The sequence below is a fragment of the Haliotis rufescens genome, unplaced genomic scaffold (assembly GCF_023055435.1).
Source record: "Haliotis rufescens isolate VD_foot unplaced genomic scaffold, xgHalRufe1.0.p SCAF_7, whole genome shotgun sequence".
Taxonomy (NCBI): Eukaryota; Metazoa; Mollusca; class Gastropoda; order Lepetellida; family Haliotidae; genus Haliotis; species Haliotis rufescens.
The window spans coordinates 24,040,821-24,067,050 of NW_025964361.1; the positions used below are offsets into that span (position 1 = coordinate 24,040,821).

At 43.0% G+C, this 26,230-nt stretch overlaps 2 protein-coding genes across 4 annotated transcripts in view; both read right to left on the reverse strand.

The window, feature by feature from the left end:
* Window positions 1-26,230, reverse strand: part of LOC124137465 (von Willebrand factor A domain-containing protein 5A-like) — a 38,567-nt gene that overhangs the window by 10,012 nt on the left and 2,325 nt on the right. The window contains exons 1-6 of one of the 2 annotated variants that reach the window (XM_046503767.2): window positions 8,713-8,964; window positions 3,984-4,186; window positions 3,632-3,860; window positions 1,788-1,951; window positions 1,419-1,521; window positions 646-762 (exon numbers count right to left, since the gene is read on the reverse strand). In XM_046503767.2, coding sequence (XP_046359723.2) covers window positions 646-762; window positions 1,419-1,521; window positions 1,788-1,951; window positions 3,632-3,860; window positions 3,984-4,186; window positions 8,713-8,758 — 862 coding nt within the window. In that variant the 5' untranslated portion in view covers window positions 8,759-8,964. Of the gene's footprint in view, window positions 1-645; window positions 763-1,418; window positions 1,522-1,787; window positions 1,952-3,631; window positions 3,861-3,983; window positions 4,187-8,712; window positions 8,965-26,230 lie in introns of those variants that run through there. The other variant, XM_046503768.2, reaches the window with a different exon arrangement.
* LOC124137466 lies at window positions 17,121-21,832 on the reverse strand. Of its 2 annotated transcripts, none has more exons than XM_046503770.2 (2): window positions 21,615-21,832; window positions 17,121-19,862 (listed from the first exon to the last, which is right to left on the reverse strand). In XM_046503770.2, the coding sequence occupies exon 2, from the start codon at window positions 19,847-19,849 to the stop codon at window positions 19,223-19,225; it is 627 nt and encodes a 208-aa protein (XP_046359726.2). In that variant the 5' UTR covers window positions 19,850-19,862; window positions 21,615-21,832; the 3' UTR covers window positions 17,121-19,222. The 2 variants fall into 2 exon arrangements, with proteins under 2 accessions (XP_046359726.2, XP_046359725.2); XM_046503769.2 differs by having other exon boundaries at window positions 21,581-21,832.

A 26,230-nucleotide genomic window follows, 5' to 3' on the forward strand; every position in this document is an offset into this window, starting at 1 on the left:
TATCAGATCATCGATATACCTGAAGCTTACGTTTTTGATCATATTCCCTTGTTTTGATTATGCCAATCCGAGCAGAAATTCATACTGAGACAGATCAGTTGGAGCACAATCATAGGAGCACAATCATGGGAGCACAAGTGGTGCCCACGCGGATGCCAGCTTCTCGCCTTCTTACCTTCAAATATTACATAGATGTTATCAATGAAGAGGTCCGGGATTTCACATATTCTTTTCTAGTAAACTCTAAATGACATTTGCTTGCATTTTTGACAAATTGTCCTGAACATTGGAAGACAGGGATGTAACTATAACAATGGTCACCATGTTTAATTAAAAATGTCCCATGGATCAAAGAATGATTTTCCCCCTTTTGTTTGTCGTGTTGGAGTGGAGTGAGCAAAGTTGAAAAATCAAATGTTTTGAAATACTTGAATTTTTTTCACAGATTGCAAAATTTCAAATCCTTTGATTTTTTTAGAATCCACATGATATTTATCCGGAATATTATGGAGCTAAGGAATCCGGTACAAAAGAGTAATGTCCATGTCGTCAGGTTTTTTAGTCAAGGCAAAAGATAACAACAGTACTGATGAGTGGTTTTAGCATTTAAACCTTGTCGTGTCAATGATGACATTGAAATCTGACCTGATCTGTCAATGATGAAGATAAACTCGGCCTTGACTGTATGTTTAGCTGTGACGGTGAGATCTGGATAGAATGACAGCATCAGGAGGTCCAAGTCCATCAGTGTTCCTGGCTTCTCTGATAATCAACATGAATCCATATAAATTCAATATAGTTTAAAAAGAACCATTTCTATTATGTGAGGAACATAGTGTGGGTGACAGGATGACACAGATGTACTGTCAAGTCCCGGTATCGATTCCCATATTTAGATCCCCTACTTTTTGTTGCAAAAAATCTTACCAAAGCCCATGATGGCACATCACTTACATGTGGCAAAGACACAAATGACCCACATGGACTATTTCCCTATGATTTAAGATCAGTAGTGCTTAAGCCGTTGGCAACCCTTGGAGTTTTCGGGTAAGAATATAGGTCCCCAGCAACCTATGCTTGTCGCAAAAGGCGCCTGAGCGAATCGGGAGGACATGCTCAGAGACATGGTTGATTGCATTTCATTGCATCCCAATTGTGTGGATCGATGTTCACAACATCGGTCACTGGATTGACTTGTCGAGACTTGATTATGTACAGATCGGGGTCATATAGCTAGAACATTGCTGCATGAGGCATTAAGCGGCAACAGCAAACATAAGCGTTGGCCCGTCAGGCTTAAGACTCGAGCTCGATTCTCATATGGGCACAATGTGTGCAATCCATCCATGGTGCACTCGACTTGGTGTTGCTGAAATATTGCTAAATAACTGGCTAATACATCTGAAAGAATCCAGTACCTTTGTTTCCTTTCTCTAGGGTAGGTTTTGGTTTGTTTGCCTCTTCATACAACACATAGAAGGACAAATTGTGGTTTAACCGAAACGTATCAGCGAGTCCAATCTGAAACACGATTGCTAGGTCTAATTATTTGTCATTTTAATGCACACAGATAAAATCATAATGTATTCTTATCGTTAATGGAGAGGGTACTCAGGATTGGTCCTGATTGCGTTTAATTCTATTTAATCCCGATGTCCAAGCATTAAGCAAGGTATAGAAAGAATGCCGAAATTTCCCCATAGAGGTAATAATAATTAGTCTAGATTAAAAGTAATAGACGTCATCGTCGAAACATATTAACAACATTTCAAAAATGTTTCAAGTACCTTCATTATGTTCACCGCTCCTTTTGTTAGTGATGTGAGAAGTTTGTCTGAGTCGGACCACACTCTGGCAATATCCTGGATTGACGTGACCGTGCCGTTGAAGTCCAGTGTATACAGACAGGGATTCATATTACCAAATGACGTGTCTTCATCCGTGCCACCATCTGAAACGGCATGGTGATGTCATAAAACTATCAACCATTATCACTGAGTGCCTGACACGGGGAACGTCTGACACAGGCATAAAAATTACTTCTTTGTGACATTTGATTTGAAAAATTCAGAAGTGTTTGTACTCTAATCGAAAATGATTGGCAATGTCTTTTAAATAACTGATTATTTTAGATGAAAAGTAAAAGCAAGTACAGAGCTCTTTCTAAAATACGTTAGAAAGATTAATTTCTAACGTTTTGATCGGGTGTTCTTATAATTAGTAGAGAAAGCAAATAAAGCAACCAAGCTGATTTAACATGTGTTTGTTTTGTTTGTCTTGTGAAATCAGCAATATTCCAGCGAAATGTAGGCGGCCTTTTAAGGGGGATGTGGTTTGAAACACGGTAGGCAGGGAGTGTTTGGTAGGAGACATAAACATTGTTATAATATTCAAAATGTTGTCTGTTCGACAAATAATCAAACATACATGTGTATGAAGTTTTGAAATGAAGTGACTCTGGTAAATGGTTCAAAAAACGTGTTTGCAGACGCTGATATTTGGGAATCCAAGTGAGAAGAAATATCATGTAACAACCACTTATCTGACAATACCACATCTTGTTACAACAACATATCTGACAATACCATATCATGTTACAACAACATATCTGACAATACCACATCATGTTACAACAACATATCTGACAATACCACATCATGTTACAACAACATATCTGACAATACCACATGTTACAACAACATATCTGACAATACCACATGTAACAACAACATATCTGACAATACCACATCATGTTACAACAACATATCTGACAATACCACATCATGTTACAACAACATATCTGACAATACCACATCATGTTACAACCACTTATCTGACAATACCACATGTTACAACAACATATCTGACAATACCACATCACGTAACAACAACATATCTGACAATACCACATCATGTTACAACAACATATCTGACAATACCACATCATGTTACAACCACTTATCTGACAATACCACATCATGTTACAACCACTTATCTGACAATACCACATCATGTTACAACAACATATCTGACAATACCACATCATGTTACAACAACATATCTGACAATACCACATCATGTTACAACAACATATCTGACAATACCACATCATGTTACAACAACATATCTGACAATACCACATCATGTTACAACAACATATCTGACAATACCACATCATGTTACAACAACATATCTGACAATACCACATCATGTTACAACAACATATCTGACAATACCACATGTTACAACAACATATCTGACAATACCACATCATGTTACAACAACATATCTGACAATACCACATCATGTTACAACCACTTATCTGACAATACCACATCATGTTACAACAACATATCTGACAATACCACATCATGTTACAACAACATATCTGACAATACCACATCACGTAACAACAACATATCTGACAACACCATATCATGTCGCAACAATAATACCAAGAGCGGTGACAATCATACCCACCCAAACTTCAATCTTTAAAATTATAAAATTCCAGGCACATTCATGAAACGTCCTGTTATAAAAACAGAAATGTCCAGTTGCTTTACCAATATATGGAATAATTGCTGCAACTGATCAGAATATGTTTACACTACTGTGATGTGTGCCTTACCTTCCTTGCTGGGATTATATCTGGGATTGAGAACCGTCGGCAGAACAAACTTGAGAGACCCATCTGTCTCCTGGGCCAGCTCCGTGACGAAGGAAAACTGGAGTTTGGCGTCCGAGTCTGGGGGGAGATTACCCAGCTTGCACCTGAAGATGTCTCCTGAAGCATCATGTTCCTCCATCAACACAGCAGACCGACCAGAAGCTACAGCTTTTTTGTAGGTTTCCCGAGCCTACAGAATAGAACAATCATTGATGATGGGTTTCATAACACTAAATGGTCACATTGATACAAGATGACTGAGTAATGATGGAGTGTTAACGTATTAATAGGTGCATCTTTTGTGTTCTCTTACTTGTTCTTTTTCTTGAACTTCAGCCACGATGTGTCTACCGTCGATGTCTGCCTCAAGCTTGTAGACGGCACTGTTGTCGTCCACCGGGAAGACGTAGACAACCTCGATGGTGTTGGGCTGGTCATTGTGGTAGCCGAGGCTTGCGTTGACATTCGCCAGAAAACCGTGGATACTCACTGATATGTCAACACTCTTTAGGGGGACTGGAACACAGTAGGTTGAAATATCACAAATGCAAAGACACACAACGTTGGTTTCTATTCTAAGTTATCATAGTGGTTAACGTTTCCATAAAGTCAGTTATTGGATGGTAATAGGTATTTGTCAGAATGTGTAATGCTGATGCGATGCTTTAAACATTATTAGTGTGTCCAGTGTACCATTGAAACTGAGAAGAATGAAAAATTTCCCGTTCTCGACGTATCCGTTACCAGAATCCCACCCAACCAGATCCAAACCACTGGCTACAGAAAGCCAACCAACCCTGACCAATATATACATTCATTCATTTCAACTCCAACCATCTCCGGAAAATCCAAACCGACATGATCTCCACCTTCACCAGACGAGCCATCAACCTCTTCTCCGCCAGACCTACATAAAAAATTCAACACCTCCGCCATGTATTCACCCACTTCAACCACCACCCACCAAGGCTACTCCACACCCTCCACCTAGCATCATCTTAACCTGCCCCAAACCTGAGCAAGCACCAATCCGAATCTCCTTCCCCAACATAAGAACAACCTACCACATCAGCTGCCACCTGAAGCAGACATCCGGCGCTGAAACATACTTTCCCAGCTCTACACCTCTTAACACCCTACTAATAGCCAATGGCAGGAACACTTGGAAACAACACGAACCTGTTATAGGTGTCTATAAAATCAGCTGTGATTGCGGCAACGCCTATGTAGGTGAAATTTCATTCCACATAAACGTCAGAATAAAAGAACATAAAACATCTACCACAAAGTCAGACCACAAATCAGCCATCTCAGACCACATCATCACAGTGCCCTAATCTCAATATCTGGTGGGACAATGTACAAATCCTATCAAGCAATCTCAATGACTCCACCAAACGAAAACTAGCAGCAGCAGTTCAATCAACATAGATGAAGGATACCTCATACCATCTGCCTACAATGAATTAATAAAACCACTTATAAAACATTAGAACACTTCAGCTATGATCTCTAATACATCCTAGTGGGTCAGCGCACCTATTGGATTAGTGAAGGGAAGATAATACACTGCTGATAATACAATCTGATACAGCAGACGGCCAGTAACCTAAACAAATTGTCGTCGTTATAAAACCCACTGCATTAAGAAACAGGAACCTCCCCAAACAGATCAGCTCCAGGCCATATATTACCCTACAATTAAAGCTGTGTACACAAGTAACTATATTTCTTTGCATTGACATTATAAAATGTCTGATCACGTGACCTATTTGGGGAACAGATGGTTAAAATGGCTCCCGAGTGTAAACACCCCACAAAACCTGCAGACAGCCGTGTCAACGAACCCTACGATGTGGATCACTGACAGATTATAGGTTTACACTGCTTGTAAGAGTATTCCAGAAATGTCCCGTCTGGGGACACCGGAAATGAACATGACACATTGTGTGCAGGCCTCCAGCGTGGCGAGTTAACTACTAGGATGGTCCATCGACATCCGCATACCGCGAAGGTATACAAGCAACACTTAGTGCGACGTAAAACATATACTTAAGCTCTAATTGCTGTAAAATACCTCACTTGATTTCAATGCCCCGTGTTGTTTGCTGGATGTTTACCCGTCGGTGCTAGGACGTCATAATGCTTCCTTGAACAGGAACTCGCGCATATCCTCAAGACCCCAACTACTTCCAACTACTACCACGTAATAACAATTACCGATGCGTGGCTGTATTTTCACTGTACCAGCGTTTATATGTATGTGATGCCTGCATTCGATCATTGAATAAGGATCAGTAAATACATTCCAGATAAAAACAGATAAATTTGTCACGAATAGTTTACTTAATGATGACTTTATTGAGTATTATAGGCAGATAGTCAACTTATCTTGATCACGTGGAAAATTAAATAATCTCACGTGTTTGTTAAAAGGAGGAAAATTGGAGACTTAACATGTGCTTTCCGACATTATGCGTATTTCATAATGCCAGGTGAGGCAACCTGGGGGCGTTAGGGCTGCTTTTTTTCATGTTTGAGAAGTTTGGAATTTGGAAACTTGGGTGTTTAAAGTGGGGGTCTGAGAGAGGATGTGGATGTGTGGTGTTTGGAGTGTTGTTCTGTGTAGATTGTAGTGTGTGCAGTGTAGTAGTACGTGTTCTGGTGTTTCTAGTTGGCTGCAGTGTGGGCATTTACCTGTTTCGTGTTTCTTTATTTTAAGGGGATATGAGTTCAGTTTTGTGTGACCTGTTTGTAAATTAATTATTGCCCTGTCAATACTTTGGGATTTATGATCAGTCTTTAGTTTTTTAGGGGCTTTTGGAGTATATGTTTTAGTCTGCAGTTTGAGTTTTCGAAAAGAATTCCCTTAGTGAAGCTCTTTATTTTGTTTTTGGATATTGGTAAATTAAGGCTAACTCCTGGTAGTTTTAAGGGCTGCTTTTCCGAACACTCCGACGTGGGCAGGGATCTATAAGAAATCTTTTTGTTTGTCGACTTTACTGAGTTGGTTGGAACTTTTAAGTAGTTGATGTTTTAGTTTAGGGCGATATTTTTGTGTTTTTGCTTTTAATAGCTTGTAGTCCACTTAACGAGTCAGTTAAAATTAGGATTTTTTTGTTTTTTAATTTGGGGGATTTGTAAGGCTGTAGCCATCCCCATAAGTTCGGCCGTGAAGATTGATTGGTTGTTTGGGAGCCTATAGGATTTAGTTTCGTTTGTGGGTTGGGAAATTTGGATGCCGAATCCTGGTTGGTTTGAGCCCGTGTCAGAGGACTCGTCTGTGTAAATGTGGCGCCAATTTGGCCATTTTTCATGTATATATGCTAGTGTGTTGGTGTGGGCGGTGTTTGGACTAGCTGCCTCATTTATTTTGGAGGAGAGTGTTTTGTCTATATGTTTTGGGGGGCTGAGATTTTGGTGTGAAGATGTCGTTTGGTTTTGTGTTTTGTTTTAAGTCGTTTAGGTTGTGTAGGTTTAAGTAATCTAGTGTGCGTTATGATATTGGGGTTCACAGTGGGTTTTTGCGAGCGAACGCTTGAATTCTCAGACTTATTATTTCTAAGGATTTGTTGAATTTGGGTGTTTCACTGGGTAGACGTCCAGAATTGTATTGTTAATTGTTGACGGCGAAAATCCAGGGGGATTTCGGCTGTTAGGGCATGTAGTGCCGTAAGTGGTGTACCATGCTTTGTGCGTGTGATTATTTTCAAGGTTTGATATTGGATTGTATTTGGCTTATCGTTCAGTGTTTTGTTTAAAGTATTGTATATTGCGCATCCGTAGTCCAATTTTGATCTAATGAGAGATGTATAGTGGGATAGTAGGGTCTTCTGGAACCCCCTAATTGGACCCTACCAGGCAGCGGAGTGTGTTTAAATCCTTTGTGTATCTAGTTACCAAGTTTTTTTTATTGTTTTTGGAATTCCACGCTGAAGTTACTATTGCTGGTAACTGCTGAGACGTGGTTGCGCTAGATTGTTTGCTTTCTGTTGATTTGTTGAATTATTAATGTTTGGTGTTTTTTGCATCGTTTGATACTTCGTGATTTAGTTGGTGAGCTCTCTGTAAATGTGAGAGATTTCGTTTGGCTTTGTTGAATGTGCTTTTGCGTTTTTCATAGCATTTTTCGGGGTCTATTTCCAAGGTCCGATGGGTTTACCTGGTTGCACAACTCTTGGAACCTCTCCTCCAGTACCCAGGAGATCTCTGATCACAGAGTTCTCCAACACTGACAACGCCATAACATCTACACCTTTAAGCAAACCAGCTCGCAAGGCACCCATCTTATCCTCCAAGGGCCACCCAACCCACCGCAATTTTGAAATAAAAAACAACTCTTAATCACAAACCCTCACCCCCACTACAGTGGAATTCTATTTGTTTGGCCTCCCACGGCCATGAACTAAAAACTTAATTTAGACATAACTCAAGTCCTCACATCATATGCTTTCAGGTAACCCACTTTTTTTCTAAAAAAAAATTCACCCTACAAAATGATAACTCAGTAAGAGTCGACAGAGTCCAATCTCGCCCAGGTAGAGCAGATGGTGGTCTGATCATATATGTCAGGGAGGACATAAACCATAAAGAAAAAAAAGTAAACACCCCCAACTGAAAAGCAAATGGGATCCAAATAACACATCACAACCAAAAAATAAACATTATAAACATATACCACTGGGTATCCAAACATTTAAAACGTGAGGACTTACATACTCTCAAATAGATAGGCCACAAGCGCCTTCACCTCATCTCACATTGACATAATCATGTGTTGTCAAGCGCCCCACCCCTTCGCCTTACATTGACATAATCGTGTATATTTGTCAAGTGATACCCTACCCCAGCCAGCCCCCTCCTACCTCCGCCCTCACCGACTACCGATCTGAGCTGCTGTTGAAATACTGTAGTATTTGGGAATGACAAGTGCCCTTGCCTTGACTTCACACAATGTACCCATGTGGGATTCGAAATTGGACATTGGAGTGATGAGCTACACCACCGCCCCTCAAGAAATACAGTGAATCTACTTCACTCACCTCTGACCCTCTGTCCGTCCACCACGAGTCCAGATAATATTGTCATGTCTCTCTGTCACCAACAGCGTCTCTCTGTCACTAACAGTGTCTCTCTGTCACTAACAGTGTCTCTCTGTCACCAACAGCGTCTCTCTGTCACTAACAGCGTCTCTCTATCACTAACAGTTTCTCGCTGTGACAAACACTATCTCGCTGTCATTGACAGTTGTGTTCGTGGTGAGCTCTTATCCCTCCTATAACATCCTGTTTACGTGTATACCCCCTATCCATAACGACCTGTTTACGTGTATAGCAGGTCTAAAAATAAACCGCTCAGGTCATCTATTTTTACCCGCGAATTGAAATGCAAGCGAAAAGGAAAGGCGAAGTGTCACGACGATCGGACAATAATCAGGGTCGCTGTGACTGACGTGCTATTGCAACATTACTGTTCACACATCCTGGTTGCCTTTTCGTCTCTCAATTTCAAATCGACAGGACAACAACAGAGACATACACCTACCACTGTCTGTATGTTGTATTGGGTGTTGCTATCAAATAGGACTGCGTATTCATAGAACTGACGTTAACTGCAATTCAAAACACACCGCTCACGATACTGTCAATAATAGTTTCACGCGAGTGAAGGAGACACCGAAAGTTACAAAGAGACACAGCCAGCGACAGTGAGACAAAGCAAGTGACAGAGAGACACAGCAACTTGAAGGAGACACAGCCAGTGACAGAGAGACACAGCCAGTACAAGAGAGACACAATCAGTGACAGAGAGACACAGCCAGTGACAGAGAGACACAGTCAGTGACAGAGAGACACAGCCAGTTGGAGGAGACACAGCCAGTGACAGAGAAACACAGTCAGTGACAAAGAGACACAGCCAGTGACAGAGAGACACAACCAGTGACAGAGAGACACAGCCAGTGACATGGTGACACAGCCAGTGACAGAGAGACACAGCCAGTGACAGAGAGGGTCACAGCCAGTTGGAGGAGACACAGCCAGTGACAGAGAGACACAGCCAGTGACAGAGAGAGACACAACCAGTGACAGAGAGACACAGCCAGTTAAAGGAGACACAGCCAGTGACAGGGAGACAAAGCCACTGACAGAGAGACACAGCCACTGACAGGGTGACACAGCCAGTGACAGGGGGACACAGCCAGTGACAGAGAGTGTCACAGCAAGTTAAGGAGACACAGCCAGTTGGAGGAGACACAACCATTGACAGAGAGACACAACCAATGACAGAGAGACACAGCCAGTGACATAGTGACACAACCAGTGACAGCGAGGGGCAAAGCCAGTGACAGAGAGACACAGCCAGTGACAGAGAGGGTCACAGCCAGTTGGAGGAGACACAGCCAGTGACAGAGAGACACAGCCAGTGACAGAGAGAGACACAACCAGTGACAGAGAGACACAGCCAGTTAAAGGAGACACATCCAGTGACAGGGAGACAAAGCCAGTGACAGAGAGACAAAGCCACTGACAGAGAGACACAGCCAGTGACAGGGTGACACAGCCAGTGACAGGGGGACACAGCCAGTGACAGAGAGTGTCACAGCAAGTTAAGGAGACACAGCCAGTTGGAGGAGACACAACCATTGACAGAGAGACACAACCAATGACAGAGAGACACAGCCAGTGACATAGTGACACAACCAGTGACAGCGAGGGGCAAAGCCAGTGACAGAGAGACACAGCCAGTGACAGAGAGGGTCACAGCCAGTTGGAGGAGACACAGCCAGTGACAGAGAGACACAGCCAGTGACAGAGAGAGACACAACCAGTGACAGAGAGACACAGCCAGTTAAAGGAGACACATCCAGTGACAGGGAGACAAAGCCAGTGACAGAGAGACAAAGCCACTGACAGAGAGACACAGCCAGTGACAGGGTGACACAGCCAGTGACAGGGGGACACAGCCAGTGACAGAGAGTGTCACAGCAAGTTAAGGAGACACAGCCAGTTGGAGGAGACACAACCATTGACAGAGAGACACAACCAATGACAGAGAGACACAGCCAGTGACATAGTGACACAACCAGTGACAGCGGGACACAACCAGTGACAGCGAGGGGCACAGCCAGTGACAGAGAGACACAGCCAGTGACAGCGGGACACAGCCATTGACAGAGAGGGTCACATCAAGTTAAAGGAGACACAGCCAGTTGAAGGAGACAGAGCCAGTGACAGAGAGACACAGCCAGTGACAGAGAGTGTCACAGCAAGTTAAGGAGACACAGCCAGTTGGAGGAGACACAACCATTGACAGAGAGACACAGCCAATGACAGAGAGACACAGTCAGTGACATAGTGACACAACCAGTGACAGCGGGACACAGCCAGTGACAGAGAGGGTCACATCAAGTTAAAGGAGACACAGCCAGTTGAAGGAGACAGAGCCAGTGACAGAGAGACACAGCCAGTGACAGAGAGACACAGCCAGTGACAGAGGGGCACAGCCAGTGACAGAGAGGGGCACAGCAAGTTAAGGAGACACAGCCAGTGACAGAGAGACACAGCCAGTGACAGAGGGGCACAGCCAGTGACAGAGAGGGTCACAGCAAGTTAAGGAGACACTGCCAGTTGAAGGAGACAAAGCCAGTGACAGGAAGACAAAGCCAGTGGCGGAGAGACACAGCCAGTGACGGAGAGACACAGTCAGTGACAGGGAGACAAAGCCAGTGACAGAGAGACACAGCCAGTGACAGAGAGACACAGCCAGTGACAGAGAGACACAGCCAGTGACAGAGAGACACAGCCAGTGACAGGGAGGCAAAGCCAGTGACAGAGAGACACAGCCAGTGACAGGGAGGCACAGCCAGTGACAGAGAGACAGAACCAGTGACAGAGAGACACAGTCAGTGACAGAGAGACACAGCCAGTGACAGGGTGACACAGCAAGTGACAGAGAGACACAGCCAGTGACAGAGAGGGTCACAGCCAGTTGGAGGAGACACAGCCAGTGACAGAGAGAGACACAACCAGTGACAGAGAGACACAGCCAGTGACAAAGAGACAAAGCCAGTGACAGAGAGACACAGTCAGTGACAGAGAGGGTCACAGCAAGTGACAGAGAGGGTCACAGCAAGTTAAAGGAGACACAGCCAGTGACAGAGAGAGACACAACCAGTGACAGAGAGACACAGCCAGTGACAAAGAGACAAAGCCAGTGACAGAGAGACACAGTCAGTGACAGGGAGGGTCACAGCAAGTGACAGAGAGGGTCACAGCAACTTAAAGGAGACACAGTCAGTGACAGGGAGACAAAGCCAGTGACAGAGAGACAAAGCCACTGACAGAGAGACACAGCCAGTGACAGGGTGACACAGCAAGTGACAGAGAGACACAGCCAGTGACAGAGAGTGTCACAGCAAGTTAAGGAGACACTGCCAGTTGAAGGAGACAAAGCCAGTGACAGGAAGACAAAGCCAGTGGCGGAGAGACACAGCCAGTGACGGAGAGACACAGTCAGTGACAGGGAGACAAAGCCAGTGACAGAGAGACACAGCCAGTGACAGAGAGACACAGTCAGTGACAGAGAGGGTCACAGCCAGTGACAGAGGGGCACAGCCAGTGACAGAGAGGGTCACAGCAAGTTAAGGAGACACTGCCAGTTGAAGGAGACAAAGCCAGTGGCGGAGAGACACAGCCAGTGACGGAGAGACACAGTCAGTGACAGGGAGACAAAGCCAGTGACAAAAGAGACACAGCCAGTGACAGAGAGACACAGTCAGTGACAGAGAGGGTCACAGCCAGTTAGAGGAGACACAGCCAGTGACAGAGAGACACAGTCAGTGACAAAGAGGGTCACAGCAAGTGACAGAGAGGGTCACAGCCAGTTGGAGGAGACACAGCCAGTAACAGAGAGAGACACAACCAGTGACAGAGAGACACAGTCAGTGACAAAGAGACAAAGCCAGTGACAGAGAGACACAGTCAGTGACAGAGAGGGTCACAGCAAGTGACAGAGAGGGTCACAGCAAGTTAAAGGAGACACAGCCAGTGACAGAGAGAGACACAACCAGTGACAGAGAGACACAGCCAGTGACAAAGAGACAAAGCCAGTGCGGAGAGACACAGTCAGTGATAGAGAGGGTCACAGCAAGTGACAGAGAGAGACACAGCCATTGACAGAGAGACACAGCCAGTGACAGCGAGGGTCACAGCAAGTTAAAGGAGACACAGCCAGTGACAGAGAGAGACACAACCAGTGACAGAGAGACACAGCCAGTGACAAAGAGACAAAGCCAGTGCGGAGAGACACAGTCAGTGATAGAGAGGGTCACAGCAAGTGACAGAGAGAGACACAGCCAGTGACAGAGAGACACAGCCATTGACAGAGAGAGATACAACCATTCACAGAGAGACACAGCCAGTGACAGAGAGTGTCACAGCAAGTTAAGGAGACACAGCCAGTTGGAGGAGACACAACCATTGACAGAGAGACACAGCCAATGACAGAGACACAGCCAGTGACATAGTGACACAACCAGTGACAGCGGGACACAGCCAGTGACAGAGAGGGTCACATCAAGTTAAAGGAGACACAGCCAGTTGAAGGAGACACAGTCAGTGACAGAGAGACACAGTCAGTGACAGAGAGACACAGCCAGTGACAGGGTGACACAGCAAGTGACAGAGAGACACAGCCAGTGACAGAGAGGGTCACAGCCAGTGACAGGGGGACACAGCAACTTGAAGGAGACACAGCCAGTAGAATAAGACACAGCCAGTGGACGGAGAAACGGGCAGTGACAGAGACACATTGACAGCACCAAAGAGGCCATCTTCCTCAAGGTCCTCATAGCGATAGCCCGTTCGAGGAGCTCTCAATATCATCGCTGCCACCAGTCAAAGCTCCCAACTGTGATAGTTGGCTACAACCATGTTTGGAGTTGAACTCGCAACCGACTGACCGTTATGTTTACAAACAAGTGATGTCAGCCGTGACGCCGAATACTCAAACCTCAGCTCAATTATTTTCTTCTTCTTTTTTTTGTTAATTTGAATTTCTATCTACATTCTACATAGTAATTGTCTTGTCATTGTCTTACTTCGCGAAATGCATTAAATCACGGGAGCACCTTGATTAAAACATGAAAAGATTTGGAAAATATCTGTTGACGCTAAGTTGGTGGCCCAGTCGTCTAAGGCGCCGCATTTTGCTGTGCAGAGTTGCGTCCCTTGGGCACGCCAGAAATCATGATTGTGGGTTCGAATCCCGGTTCGCCCCGATTATGTTTCTAGATTTGTCAGCACCATACCCGTGCTCATGGGTTTCACGTCTAAGGCCTGCATCACTTCGAGCTTTCCTCCCACATTAGGCTGACACGCCGTGACATAACTGGAATACTGTTAAAAGCGGCGTTAAACACAACTCACTCACTTTGTTACGCGATTTTGATTGGACAATACGTGGACTCATAAGTCCAGCCAAAATATAACTCCGAAATTCCAGGCTAGATCGGCAAGGGTGGAAACTGAACTTTCATAGTAAATTAACTCCCTTGCCTCGATGAAGAGCATCACGTAAAAGCAATCATGTTTATCAAAACGAGTCAATCACTGCAGCCAAACCACCACCAAGATGACAAGATAAGGTGGTCTGTTTATAAAGACGAGCTTATATGGCAGTGATAAGCAGGGCGTGATTGAAATGCTGACTTTAATCTATGTATTCCAAGTATCCTGATTTTCAGCAATAGAACGGGATGATCATGCACATAGGGTATTAAAAACAATGCATACCCTTCACTCGCATCATAGCGAATAGGCCACATGCCAAAGGAATGCCACAGTTACCTGCAGAACAGCGCGCGAGGGACTTGAACAAGCCAGGATAGCAAGAACTTTTAAATTGGCTGTACTAAGCTAACCAGAAAGTTGTTCGACCGGGTCAGCCAACCTGGCCATTCTGCCGACAGGCGCCGCAAGGAACGACCACGACTACGATCAACCGTGACGTCATTGTTGACAATTTCGTGCGTATGGACTTTCGTGCGTACAGACCCCTCCGCGGGATGGCATTGACCCGCCAACATCATCTCAACTGAATATGTTGTTGCCACACTCTGAGACGTTGTCAAGTACGACAATGGCAAGGAGTGAAAGACGCTTCAACTTGTACAATGCAGGATACGAGTCTGCCGTCGTCGGAATGAAGCATACGCCCCAGGAGCCTCACAGCAGGTTCATCCTTACTGTGGCAGCATCATGATATGGGGAGGCATTTGTGGTGATAGGAAGACACCGTTGGTGGGGGCAATTTGAATGCGGAATGGTACAAGAACCAGGTTTTGCGCCCAGTGATGCTTACATTCCTGCGGGCACAGCCTAAAGGGGTCCTGTTCCAGCATATCAATGCAAGACCCCATACTGTCAGACTGACCAAGGATTTCTTGAGAAGTAGAATGTATCTGTTTTGCCTTGGCCTGCATGTTCACCTGACTTGTCGAAGATAGAGAGCATCTTTGGTGGGTTCTTGGCAACAAAGTCCGCAAAAGTCCTTTAGCCCCAGTTAATCTGTAAGGAACTTCAGCAAGCCCTACTTGAGGAAGGCAAATTATCTATCAGGCGTTTGATATTTTTTTAATTTTAAATCATTCCAAATGAGTATTTGAGCTGTTTGTGTTAATGCTATTTGTGGTAAAAACGTATAAAGGTTTACGTTTGGACAACTTGGTATTTGAAATAAATATACAGAATTTGACTTTGTATTATTGCTTACCGAAAGTTCATGTATGTATATTTACACTATTGATCACCAGATTCATAGAAAATACTACATTCATTCTCGTTATATACCATAGAAAGTTCACGAGTTTCGTAAAAATGGTATCTAACGACAATGAGTGTGGTATCTTATTTATAACACACGTATGGGCAATCAAATATAGGCATTGTTGACATTTCTATGCATACGCCTTGACAACATGTTCCTGCTGTTGTGTGCGAAGACATAACAGCACGAACGCTCAAGATTTGTTTTTTTTAGAATTTCCTCAGCTTATGTTAATTCAAGCGCATTGTTGTTACTACGCAGGTCAACTGTAAGAAAACTTTAAAAGTCAATTAGCGCCGCGCTTTGAATCTCGGACCAACACTCGGTCACTCGCACCGACGGGGTCCTGGCTGTGCAAACAAAATGGTTCGGTTTCCTTGATCCATCTGCTAAATGTATATCCTGTCAGTGCCGTTTTGGAAGAGGGGCATCGCCAAAGACTTTTATGTTAACTGTACGATGCTATAGTGAATACGTAGAAATCAACAAACTCAAGTCTGCTTGCATGTTAGCGACAACTTAGAACGAAGGGCAAGGTCATCATCGGAATAAGCAAAGACAACCATGATCTGCTCACAGCGTTTTTCGCCAGAGATCAAAAGGAAATATCATATTTGGAATGTTTGGAGCCACAAAAACAGACGTTAAGCGCACCTTTTCAGAGTTTTCGAATGATTTGTATCGGAACTGTTCACTTTGAGTGATCTGATCGTGCAGCCGTGTGTGTTCCTTCATAAACAAACGCCATGAAGCAATGACACAAAATACGTTTCGAAGGGGACACTGATGGCACAACCGGAGCATCCAACGGAAGTCTAGATACATGTCCAGTTAAAACTGACTTCATTTCACCAGGCTTAACCTTTTACGTTAAATCAGATTGAAAGTGGTTGGGTGCGTCACGCTCAAAGGGACCGTCGATCTGTCGCTAGTCGTACATTGCAAATAGATATAGCTCGATTATATAATGTCTGTAGTAGCTCTATGCATAACTAATACAGACTGCAAAGCGAATTTGATGTGTGCGATTGTCTTGTTTGGTTTGATAAAGGGTGTGCAAATGTCTCTCGCTTTCATGAGACTACATCAGTTCTGCCTTGTAGTTATTAAAGATGTTGGTTTTTTTATGAATGAAGTAGTGTGACAGAGGTCGCGGTTATCCAATCAAAACGAATAAATCGAGGTCAACCTTGTTCGACACACATGTGACGTACGGATTTAGTATCTTACCACCTGTATCTTAACCACGTGGTAGTTAATTTCAATATGCTATTCTAGCTGAGGATAAGTTTATCAGAAAATGTCCGTAACAAGTCAACAGGTGCAACACTAAGAAATTCATGAAAACTAAGCTTGAACGTTTGCCGAATTGAGTGCAGAATTTACAAAAGCAATACCGCAGAATTTTGATGTTTTGGCCGCGACAGTGGAGAATGTGCTATTATTTTATTGGCATTTCAACATGATGCATACTTTCTTTTGCCCCTTAGAATATATGTTATATAGTCATTCCCTTGTATTTGTTCCGTAATGATGTTAGGACAGAAAGAAAAGAAAATATACATTGTTTTAGAAATAAAATTTGTTTATTGAAAAAAATAATAATAAATTAATAAATTTGTAAACAAATCTTTACCACATTATAACATGTCATTAATTGACCTAAAAAAATATTCCATACAATTGTGCATTAATATACATGTTCCAACACCTGCTGACATCCATTGCTGGTATTGTGAATTTCACAGGAGTTGTTGCATTTCTCTTTTCAGTCTCAGATCATAACCCTGATTCGGTATACCTCTCTGCATCATGATCTGACAACCACGGGGAGACACGTCAGATACATAGTTAACGAATCAACATTTAGGATGTGTGGGTTTTGAGCAAATATCAGCTTTCTGAAACAATTCGGCTCCACTGGCAATCACATATTAAATAAATTCGCATGTCGCTGATTGATAGACTGCTCTGAAACTACCAGGGAAGTCATATGCGCAACACAGGACTCCTCCGAACTGAATTACTGATTAGGTCACCTTCATACAAGCTTTGTCTGGTCTTTACGGAGAGAAATATCGACATTGGGAGTAAAATATTTGAAAGCTTTTTTATTTTTATTTTTAAAAATAGCGAAAGTGTAACTTTTCAAAGCCAACTAATAAAGGTGTCTTCATCTACTTACTGACTGTCTAAAGATATTCCAAGTACATTGTCATTCATTTCTTTTTCAAAATGGACTGTAATCTATGCCAGTTAGTCTGTGACACGAAGAGAAAATATATGTCAAATTACATCCGCATTGATGTCTCACCTCTACCGATAGTGTCAAAGATTAATCGGACATATTATATATATGAGGTGGGAAAGGTGGACGCCATTAGTAAACTAACAAAGACAAATGTCGTGTCACTTCTAATAACAACATCTGTTATGGCAATTATGGCTTAAAACGTGTCGTTACATTACGTCTCTCGACACACTTGAAATGTCACTTATCTTTCTTCAGTTGATTTCTGCAAACATTCTCGAACGCAGAGGTGCGACCCATGGCCGCACCGGATCCGCTAGCGATTTCAAATCTATTTCATTTCGATTATGCTCTTTGTGAACCCGAACTAATGCCGCGTTTGTAGTGCTTGCCCACTGAGATACCATGCCGCAGATTATCATGTGTGTTACACCCAATCTGTGCAACTGCCCATTGCGCGCTTATGGTTGTTTGGTTGTTATTTATTACAGTTTACTGACTTAATAATAGTTTACTTTATTAAAAACCAAACATGTAAAACAGTACTAATTTCAATTGCGTGTTTTGAGGAGAACAATTACCTGCCCATTGCGTGAAATGAGCAAGCTGGTTGCCCATATTGTGAAATATTTGGAGAATTATTTTTCATTCATAACTATTGCCCATTGCATGCAATGAGAAGATAATTGTTTGCACATCGCGTGCATTGGGCAAGCTGTATTGCTCATTGCACGCATTGGGTAAACGGTCTGCCCAGTGCACGCAATGCACAGTTGCACAGATTGGGTGTTACATATACACTACTCAGACACATTAAACTGATTCCTAGCCGACCCTTTCTTGTTGTGTCCCTTAATGACGAGCGCCAGGAATGGTGACAACAAGTACCATTCTCAACGCCTTTTGTTATAACGAGGCAGGGGATCGCGCAGACATAACATAACTGGAAAGGACGTCCTAATACTATGTGGCAAAACAAATTGAGCATATATCACAGAGTACCACTGGTGTCAGGGGATCAAGCGGAAACAGCACCGCGTCAAAATGGTAACACATTAACCAAACCAGGCGTCGTTTTCGCCAATCTGTTTTTCGCTATCGGTTCCATTTCTACACATTGCAGTTTTAGCTATAATCCGATTCCAGCACCAGGGGTGGCGGACACAACATGTCACGACTGGCCTGGTTGTCAAAATCATCGCTTATCTATAACGTTAAAAGTAATTGTTAAAATAAATAAATGAATAAATAATAACAAGACTAATACGGTTCTCACTTATTGAGGACTAAGCTCTGGATAACTAACAGTCAGCACTTTTGATTAAAGTTCTTCGAGGACACTTTGTTATTTATATGTACATCCCAAACACACAGACAATGCTTCCTTTTCACGCCTTGCATTAACTGTAATGCAGAGAAGTAAACTAGAAACAGGCAACAGACTGAGATTTGTCCCTCTTTCAAATGAGCAATAACTACTCCTTCTCTATGTAAAGTTTAGTCGACCAGTAACAGATGCCAGTAGCGATCTTCAGTAGATAAGGTAGGTAGCCAACAAGAGGTTGGAGTTTGTCGTCATGGCCAGCTATCCGATACACAAACAAATTATCTCTCTCGTTGTGTAGTTCAGTGAAATTAAAATCTTGTTTGCTGGCTTGGTCGAGGCGAGATTGCATTTTATCAATGTCCAGTCTGAGCTGTGGTTCACGTAAACGTGTGATACTATCACAGAATGCACACATTGAAGCGTTTAGAACGTCTCCTTCCTTCTTCAGTTCACAGAATCTATTCCAGAATCCATGAAACTGCGTCATTTTGTCGAAGTTGCGGCAAAACGTTTTGCCATTTTGGGGGAGCCTTTTAACAAACTCAAGCGTCTGTTCAAACTGAGACATGTACACAATCTCTCGAGGCACGAGGCAAGGGAATGTTAGCTGCACAATTTTAATAGCATCGAGAAAAGACTGGAATTGTCTGTCAAACCAATCCCTGTAATGAAGTCTCAGACTGTTCAACCGGCCGAGGTAACGACGGAAGTCGTCCTTGATGCGGTCAAGCTCCATCTGCTTCTCGTCAAATCTCGTGAGAACCCGTTTCTTCATTATGGCGTCTTACCTGTTGTCAAAATTAAAGTTTGAATTCAGTTATAAACAGTGTCAAAGTGTTGAAACATCACATTAACCGTCTGAACGTCGCAATTAACAGTATTCCAGCTACATGACGGCATCCTCTTAATAATCGAGTCCTGACTAGGCTATCCAGTTTTTGATATTACGACCATCGATCCACGCCGTTGGGGTACAAGCTATGAACCAAGTCGTGAAGACGGACCCTCCGATCCATTAATTCGCATAGGTTGCTATGGATCTATTCTAATCTATGACTTATGTGACATTAAAGGAATTATAAAGCTTTGAGTCATGACATAGGGTGGTGGGGTAGCCTTGTGGTTGATTCGTTACGCTGAAGATACGGGTTCGATTCCCAACATGGACGCTATGTGGGAAGGACATGCTATGCCTTGAATATTGCAGAAAGCAACGAAAACAAAACTCTCTCACTCACTCTTACATATAATTCAACACATACAACAACCTAACATTACAGAGGAGAAGGCATGTGACCTGTCATTTATACTATGCGTTATATCCACGAATATCTTTTGTACTTAACTAGAAAAAAGCAACAAACAAATAATTTTAGTTCATACTATAGTTTTTCATTTTTATCTTTAGCCTTAGGGTAGTGGAGTAGCCTAGTGGTTAAAGGGTTCACTCGCAAATCTATAGGGCCGGGTTCGACTCCCCACATGTGTGAAGCCCCAATAATAGTGCCCCCCTTGTCATCATATTGGGTGAATATTGCTTAAAGCGCCGTAAAATCCCATTTACCGACGCGGTCCAATCGCCGTTTTGTCATGTACCTAAAACACTTGACACAATTCGCCACGATATAGACTAGAGTCGGACGGTAAGTCGTTCAGCATAGTCCAAAATCAAATCGATCTATCGAACGAATATTGAAGTTTTTCGGAGAATCTTTTTCGGGTATTCTGATAGATTGGACAAGGCATTATTTCTGTACAACTTTTACGGTCATTCATAATGCTGAACATTAGTAATACACAGAGGGTTACCGCCCCGAAAAGGAAGAAACACTTTGTGCAGGATGTACGACGATGTTATGCCAAACTAGGGAGTAGTGATGTAAGGTGTATTTAAGTAACACCAATGGGAAGAGGTGAGGTTAAGTGAGACCCGGGAGTATTTCAGCGGATATAATATAATTCCGATTGTAAAAAAAAAACGTCAGGAAAATTATCTTCACTCAGTCATCGAACAAAGGTGATCAGCAATAAGGAACCTCAGGAACCTCCGAACATTAAGGATGGCGACAATTATGGCACCAGTTCTCTGTCTAGTACTCTCACGGTTCAACTTTATAATCTCGCCTTGCCTGAAATGCTCATGCACCTCTTGTTCCTTTCGATATCGTGATCGAGATATAAAAATACTCCACGTGATCAACTGTCGATTTCTAGCGCCTCCTGCAGTATATCAAACACTCATTCCTACAATACTCAGATATTTAATACATTTATTACCCAGCGATCGAACTGTATACACTTAACCCTTACGTGGAAATGTATACCTAGTGAACACCTGACTCACACGGTGTTTGTATTGTCAATTTAACCAGAAATAAAACAGCTCAGTAAACGGACCCGTTAACAACAATGGACTTATACAACTTGTAGGCTTCAAATTTTAACACAAAGCCCAACTGACCATACCCCAGAGGTGAAGGCATTGTGCCATGCGCCAGCTACTTACCCGTCTACGTTAAATGGAGAGAAGAGAGTATTACCTTCCAAAGTCGAGCTGCTACGTGTTCAAACAAAGCAATTTTTTAACAGCAACCCGCTGTTGATTATGTTTCTCAGTGATATTCCCTGGCGTATTCCAGGTGTACAGTGTCCAGGTATTTTGAGGAAACGGGCCATTAAATGTCAAAAGCGATTTTGACACCATAGCTACGTTTATCACGTTAATCCCTCATTGCCCCTATCCCCATGATGTTTCCCTGGCGCATATCGCCAAACCTCAGTTTGATTGCTAAATCAATATCTCGCAAGGGCTGATTAGGTTAAGGCGAGACGACATAGGGACGAAAATAAACGCGATAAAATACCTTACCATTGCGTGAATTTATAAATAAGGAAAATGTTGATTAACATAATAATAGATATATGATACCCTTTTTGTATGCACAGATAACGATTGTAAGTTATATTGATATAGAGTGGGACCTATTTCCGAGAGATTGGACACCACTTTTAACAGTATTGTAGTTATATTGTGGCATGTCAGCCTAGCGTGGGACGAATGTCCGAATTTTTACAACTCGTAGACGTTGAGCTTTATGTGAAAAACGCGAACACTGGTATTTTATTGAGAAACCAAGAAACAAAATTATGGCGAACCGGTCTTAGCTTCCTGGCAGCCGAAGGGACGCAACGGCAGCAACGACGTCCCTATGTATGTAAATACATAAAACAAATGAGCGTGTAATCCTTCGCCGACTCAACATACTAAATCAGGGACTTAACACGTGGAAGCATAGGAATCTAACTATCCTATAGTCTAAGTGTCCAGCGACTCTGGTATTCGTCTATGTGATCTGTAAGACATAGGATATTCTTGGGGAAATCACTCAACTGTCAACCGACTATACAGGTGTACTGACGGTTATCCATCCGCTGTGCGTGGTGGCAGAACACTAAATCACAGACTGTCACTTTATTTAAGGTTTTTACTTGTTGATAAGACGCGGAGAAAGCATTAGCTCGATCACCGTGTTTGAACTGAGAAGATATATGGTCATTCACTTGTACAGTCGAAATGAGACCATTGTGGTTGGTGACATTTTGAAATATTACCCTGCCGTGTACAATACGCCGGCCCACTCACGGTAGCAGTGGAAGACGTGAATACCTCTCACTGTGTACTTGTAATGACTGGTCATGCAATGACTCGCCCTGTGTTGAAGACATTGTAATAAGCGTCCGTTGTAATATGCTACTGTACAACCGCTGTCCCAGACTGAACACGGAAGTTATATTGGTAAAGGGTAATTATTTTTAAAGATGAGCTTGGTTCGGGTTGATTGTCAGCTCTAACAAGTCGTACTTATTAAAAACCAATTGTGTGCGCCTGCTATCTCAAGTTTTAGCATGTAAATCAGTCAGGCAGTTGATGGTTACCCTGTTTACACAGATCAATGTCGCCTGTAAACACATTGCGGGGATTGCAACGTGTATACTCAGGCAGGATATGAGTATTTTACCGTGGTACATATAGTTCCCATGCAATTGTGAGTGAGTTTGGTTTAACCCTGTTTTTAATAGTATTTTAGTTTATTACGGCCTGCTAGCTTGTGTGTTGGAGGAAAGTTGAAAGTGAACAGGTCTCAAAGGTCCACTTGGTGGACTCCATGTGTAGGGGTATGGTGCTGATAAACTTAGAGTGAGTGAGTGAGTATGGTTTTACGCCGCTTTTAGCAATATTCCAGCAATATCACGGCGGGGGACACCAGAAATAGGCTTCACACATTGGTCCCATGTCGGGAATCGAACCCGGGTCTTCGGCGTGACGAGCGAACGCTTTAACCACTAGGCTACCCGACCGCCCCGATAAACTAAGAAACACGGTCGGGACGGATTTTAGGACTGAATCAATGCTCATAGGATCCTGGCATGTTTAAGGGACGCAACTCTGCACAACTAAGTGCGACACCTGATCTCCTGACCCCCGTGCCCCCTGACTCACGATGGTCGACGTCTTGGTGTAAATACCACATAATAGACTCGGTGCTGTATGGTTTTGTATACATTCATATATATGTACGTATATAGGAAAGGCTGTTGTATGGTCGTTATTCTCGCTTCCATGAAGCCACGTGAAGAACTACTCCAAGTGCATTTAGTAAGTACTGCCATACATTGTCAACCCGAACTTCATTTTCAGGATATATCGTTTAAGACGATGTGACTTTTTAGTCTTGACACAATCCTTATCAATATGATTGTCTTATATCAGAACGCCTGTATCGAACTACGACATCCTCGAAATGGACTCGAAGGTCAATAGGAGTTCGAGTTACCGAGGTTTCGCTATACTTGGCTGATATCTGCTTTACAGGTTGTGCAAAAGAGATGTCATCAGTGCTACTCCAAGTTATAAGATTGTACCAACAATCTATGGGCTGGACTTATCGTGTGTTTAGTGGCATTTTATTGTTCTGCATTTCTATTAACGTTACGTTGTTGTTATACCTTGTTAATCGTGGACCAATCGATCGTTTTACTTCATCAACAATAGGGTGTACGTGTAGTACTACAGTCCATAAACAAAACCCTTTCCACGGTGATAAATCTCTGCTGACAACAGAGTCGAATGTACCATACCGACTATCTCATGATCATGTGTATGAATCACTATCAAATAGTGATGATATCAGGTGTTCAACAAAAGGTGGGCGTTTCCTGCACACGTCACAAATACATGCAAAAGCAAGCCAAATGTTCACCTAAAACAACACGGGAACATGTGGTCAAAATAGGGAATTACATCGGACGTAATGTTGGTCACGGTTGCTTCAAATTTGGAAATGTCCTCTCCACATCTCCCATAAAACTTTTTAAAGTGTTACTGGGACTTAAATGGTGTAGCCTTGAACTTTTGATCAAACCACTCCATGGACATGATAAGCTGTTCAAGGCGAAATAATTTCAGACCCAACAGTAACCATTTTACAGAGAGACTACTCACCACTCACATCCTGCTAGCATCCAGATGTAATTTAAGCCTGGTGTGACAGATATTGTATATGTATACTAAGGCTAATAGGTACCTGCTAGGTTGGTATATACATCATTAAAGTTTCCGTTGGCAATCACACAAAGTGGGTCTTTAATGACCTGAATCAAACTTGCAGGGACTGCCAATTGACCCGAGCCGAGTCCCCCTTTAACGGCACTGTAAGTATAGGTACTTCGCTAGTGATATGTTGCTGTCTGACCGTGTCACTGTCGTAGTTGTTTGTTAGATAATTATACAGTGCATGTCTGAGGGTTGAGGGATATGTACTCTGGATTCAACAGGAGTACAGATGCATATCTGTTGTACCCTGACCACCGCTGTGTCGTTTTAATGACATTTGTCGGTTGTCAGGTAGTCGAGGGGCGAGCCACTAGATCTTGTCACGGCTGTTTATAGAGCAATATACATGTATACTTGTTATAGCATTGAAAGTAAGGGGCGGTATTCTCGAAGCTATGTTTTGTCGCAATGGCCTGCACTTTAAGTCTAGCTCTTCATTGAAAGTGAGGGGTGGTGTTCTCGAAGCTGTTTTTTAAGGCGTTCTGACCTACGGGAGTCTCCCTCTGCATCTAAAGCAAGGGGACGTGTTCTCGAAGCTGTGTTTTGAAATGCGTTATGACCTACCAGTCTTCCTCAGCATTTAAAACAAGTGAAGGTTTTCTCGAAGCTATGTTGTGTTGTCACGTCCTGGCCCATCTTAACTTATCGATTTACAAGCATCATACCATCATTGCTACTTGGTGAGGGTATAAACGATTTAGAAGAACTATCTGTTCTAGAAAATGTGTGGGTAAATGACGACGTTCGTAATGAACAGTAGCGTCGATAATTTATTTAATTGATTTTGGAATATAATAAATGTCATTTGAAGATTTCACCCCAAAGGGAGCTGACACGCTGTAATGCAAATTAAAATAGACATAAAACTATCTGACCTAACTGTAATCCTTTGCGATCGATTTGCTTATTACCGACATTATTGTGGCTTGACATTGATGTGAACCATTTTGACGGACATGTTGGCGAAGTGGTCTGAACATTTACGTCCACAGATTAACCTCAGCTGTGACAGTGTTGTACACTCTATCTAAACCCTTATACCATACACGGCGCCTTATACAAAGTACTGAGTAGTGGTCCGTATCCACAAAGAGATTATAAAACTGACCCCTGTGGTCACTTGCACAAAAGGGGAATAGATCAACTGCGAGTGTAAAAGTCTCCGATCGCCTTGTGCAACTGGCCAAACAATGTTTGATGGTTGTCGGAGCCCTGCTGTCAATTTATAAGTTGGGCCCAAAAGTAAAAAGCCACTAGTGGGTCATCGCATGAACGGCGATCAACGCTATCGGGTCACGAAGACACACGTACATGAAACACCTCCCACACTGTTACTGCCCGACCCTCAAGCCATGCTCAGGACAAGCACGGGATGTCTTACATCTATGCATCCCAGAGTCCCCAGGGGCTTTGTGTGTGTGTGTGTGTGTGTGTGTGCGTGCGTGCGTGCGTGCGTGTGTGTGTGTGTGTGTGTGACTGGGCCACACAAACCATTAGATACTTGTACAATCAACAAATCAACAATCAACACTTTTTGGGGGT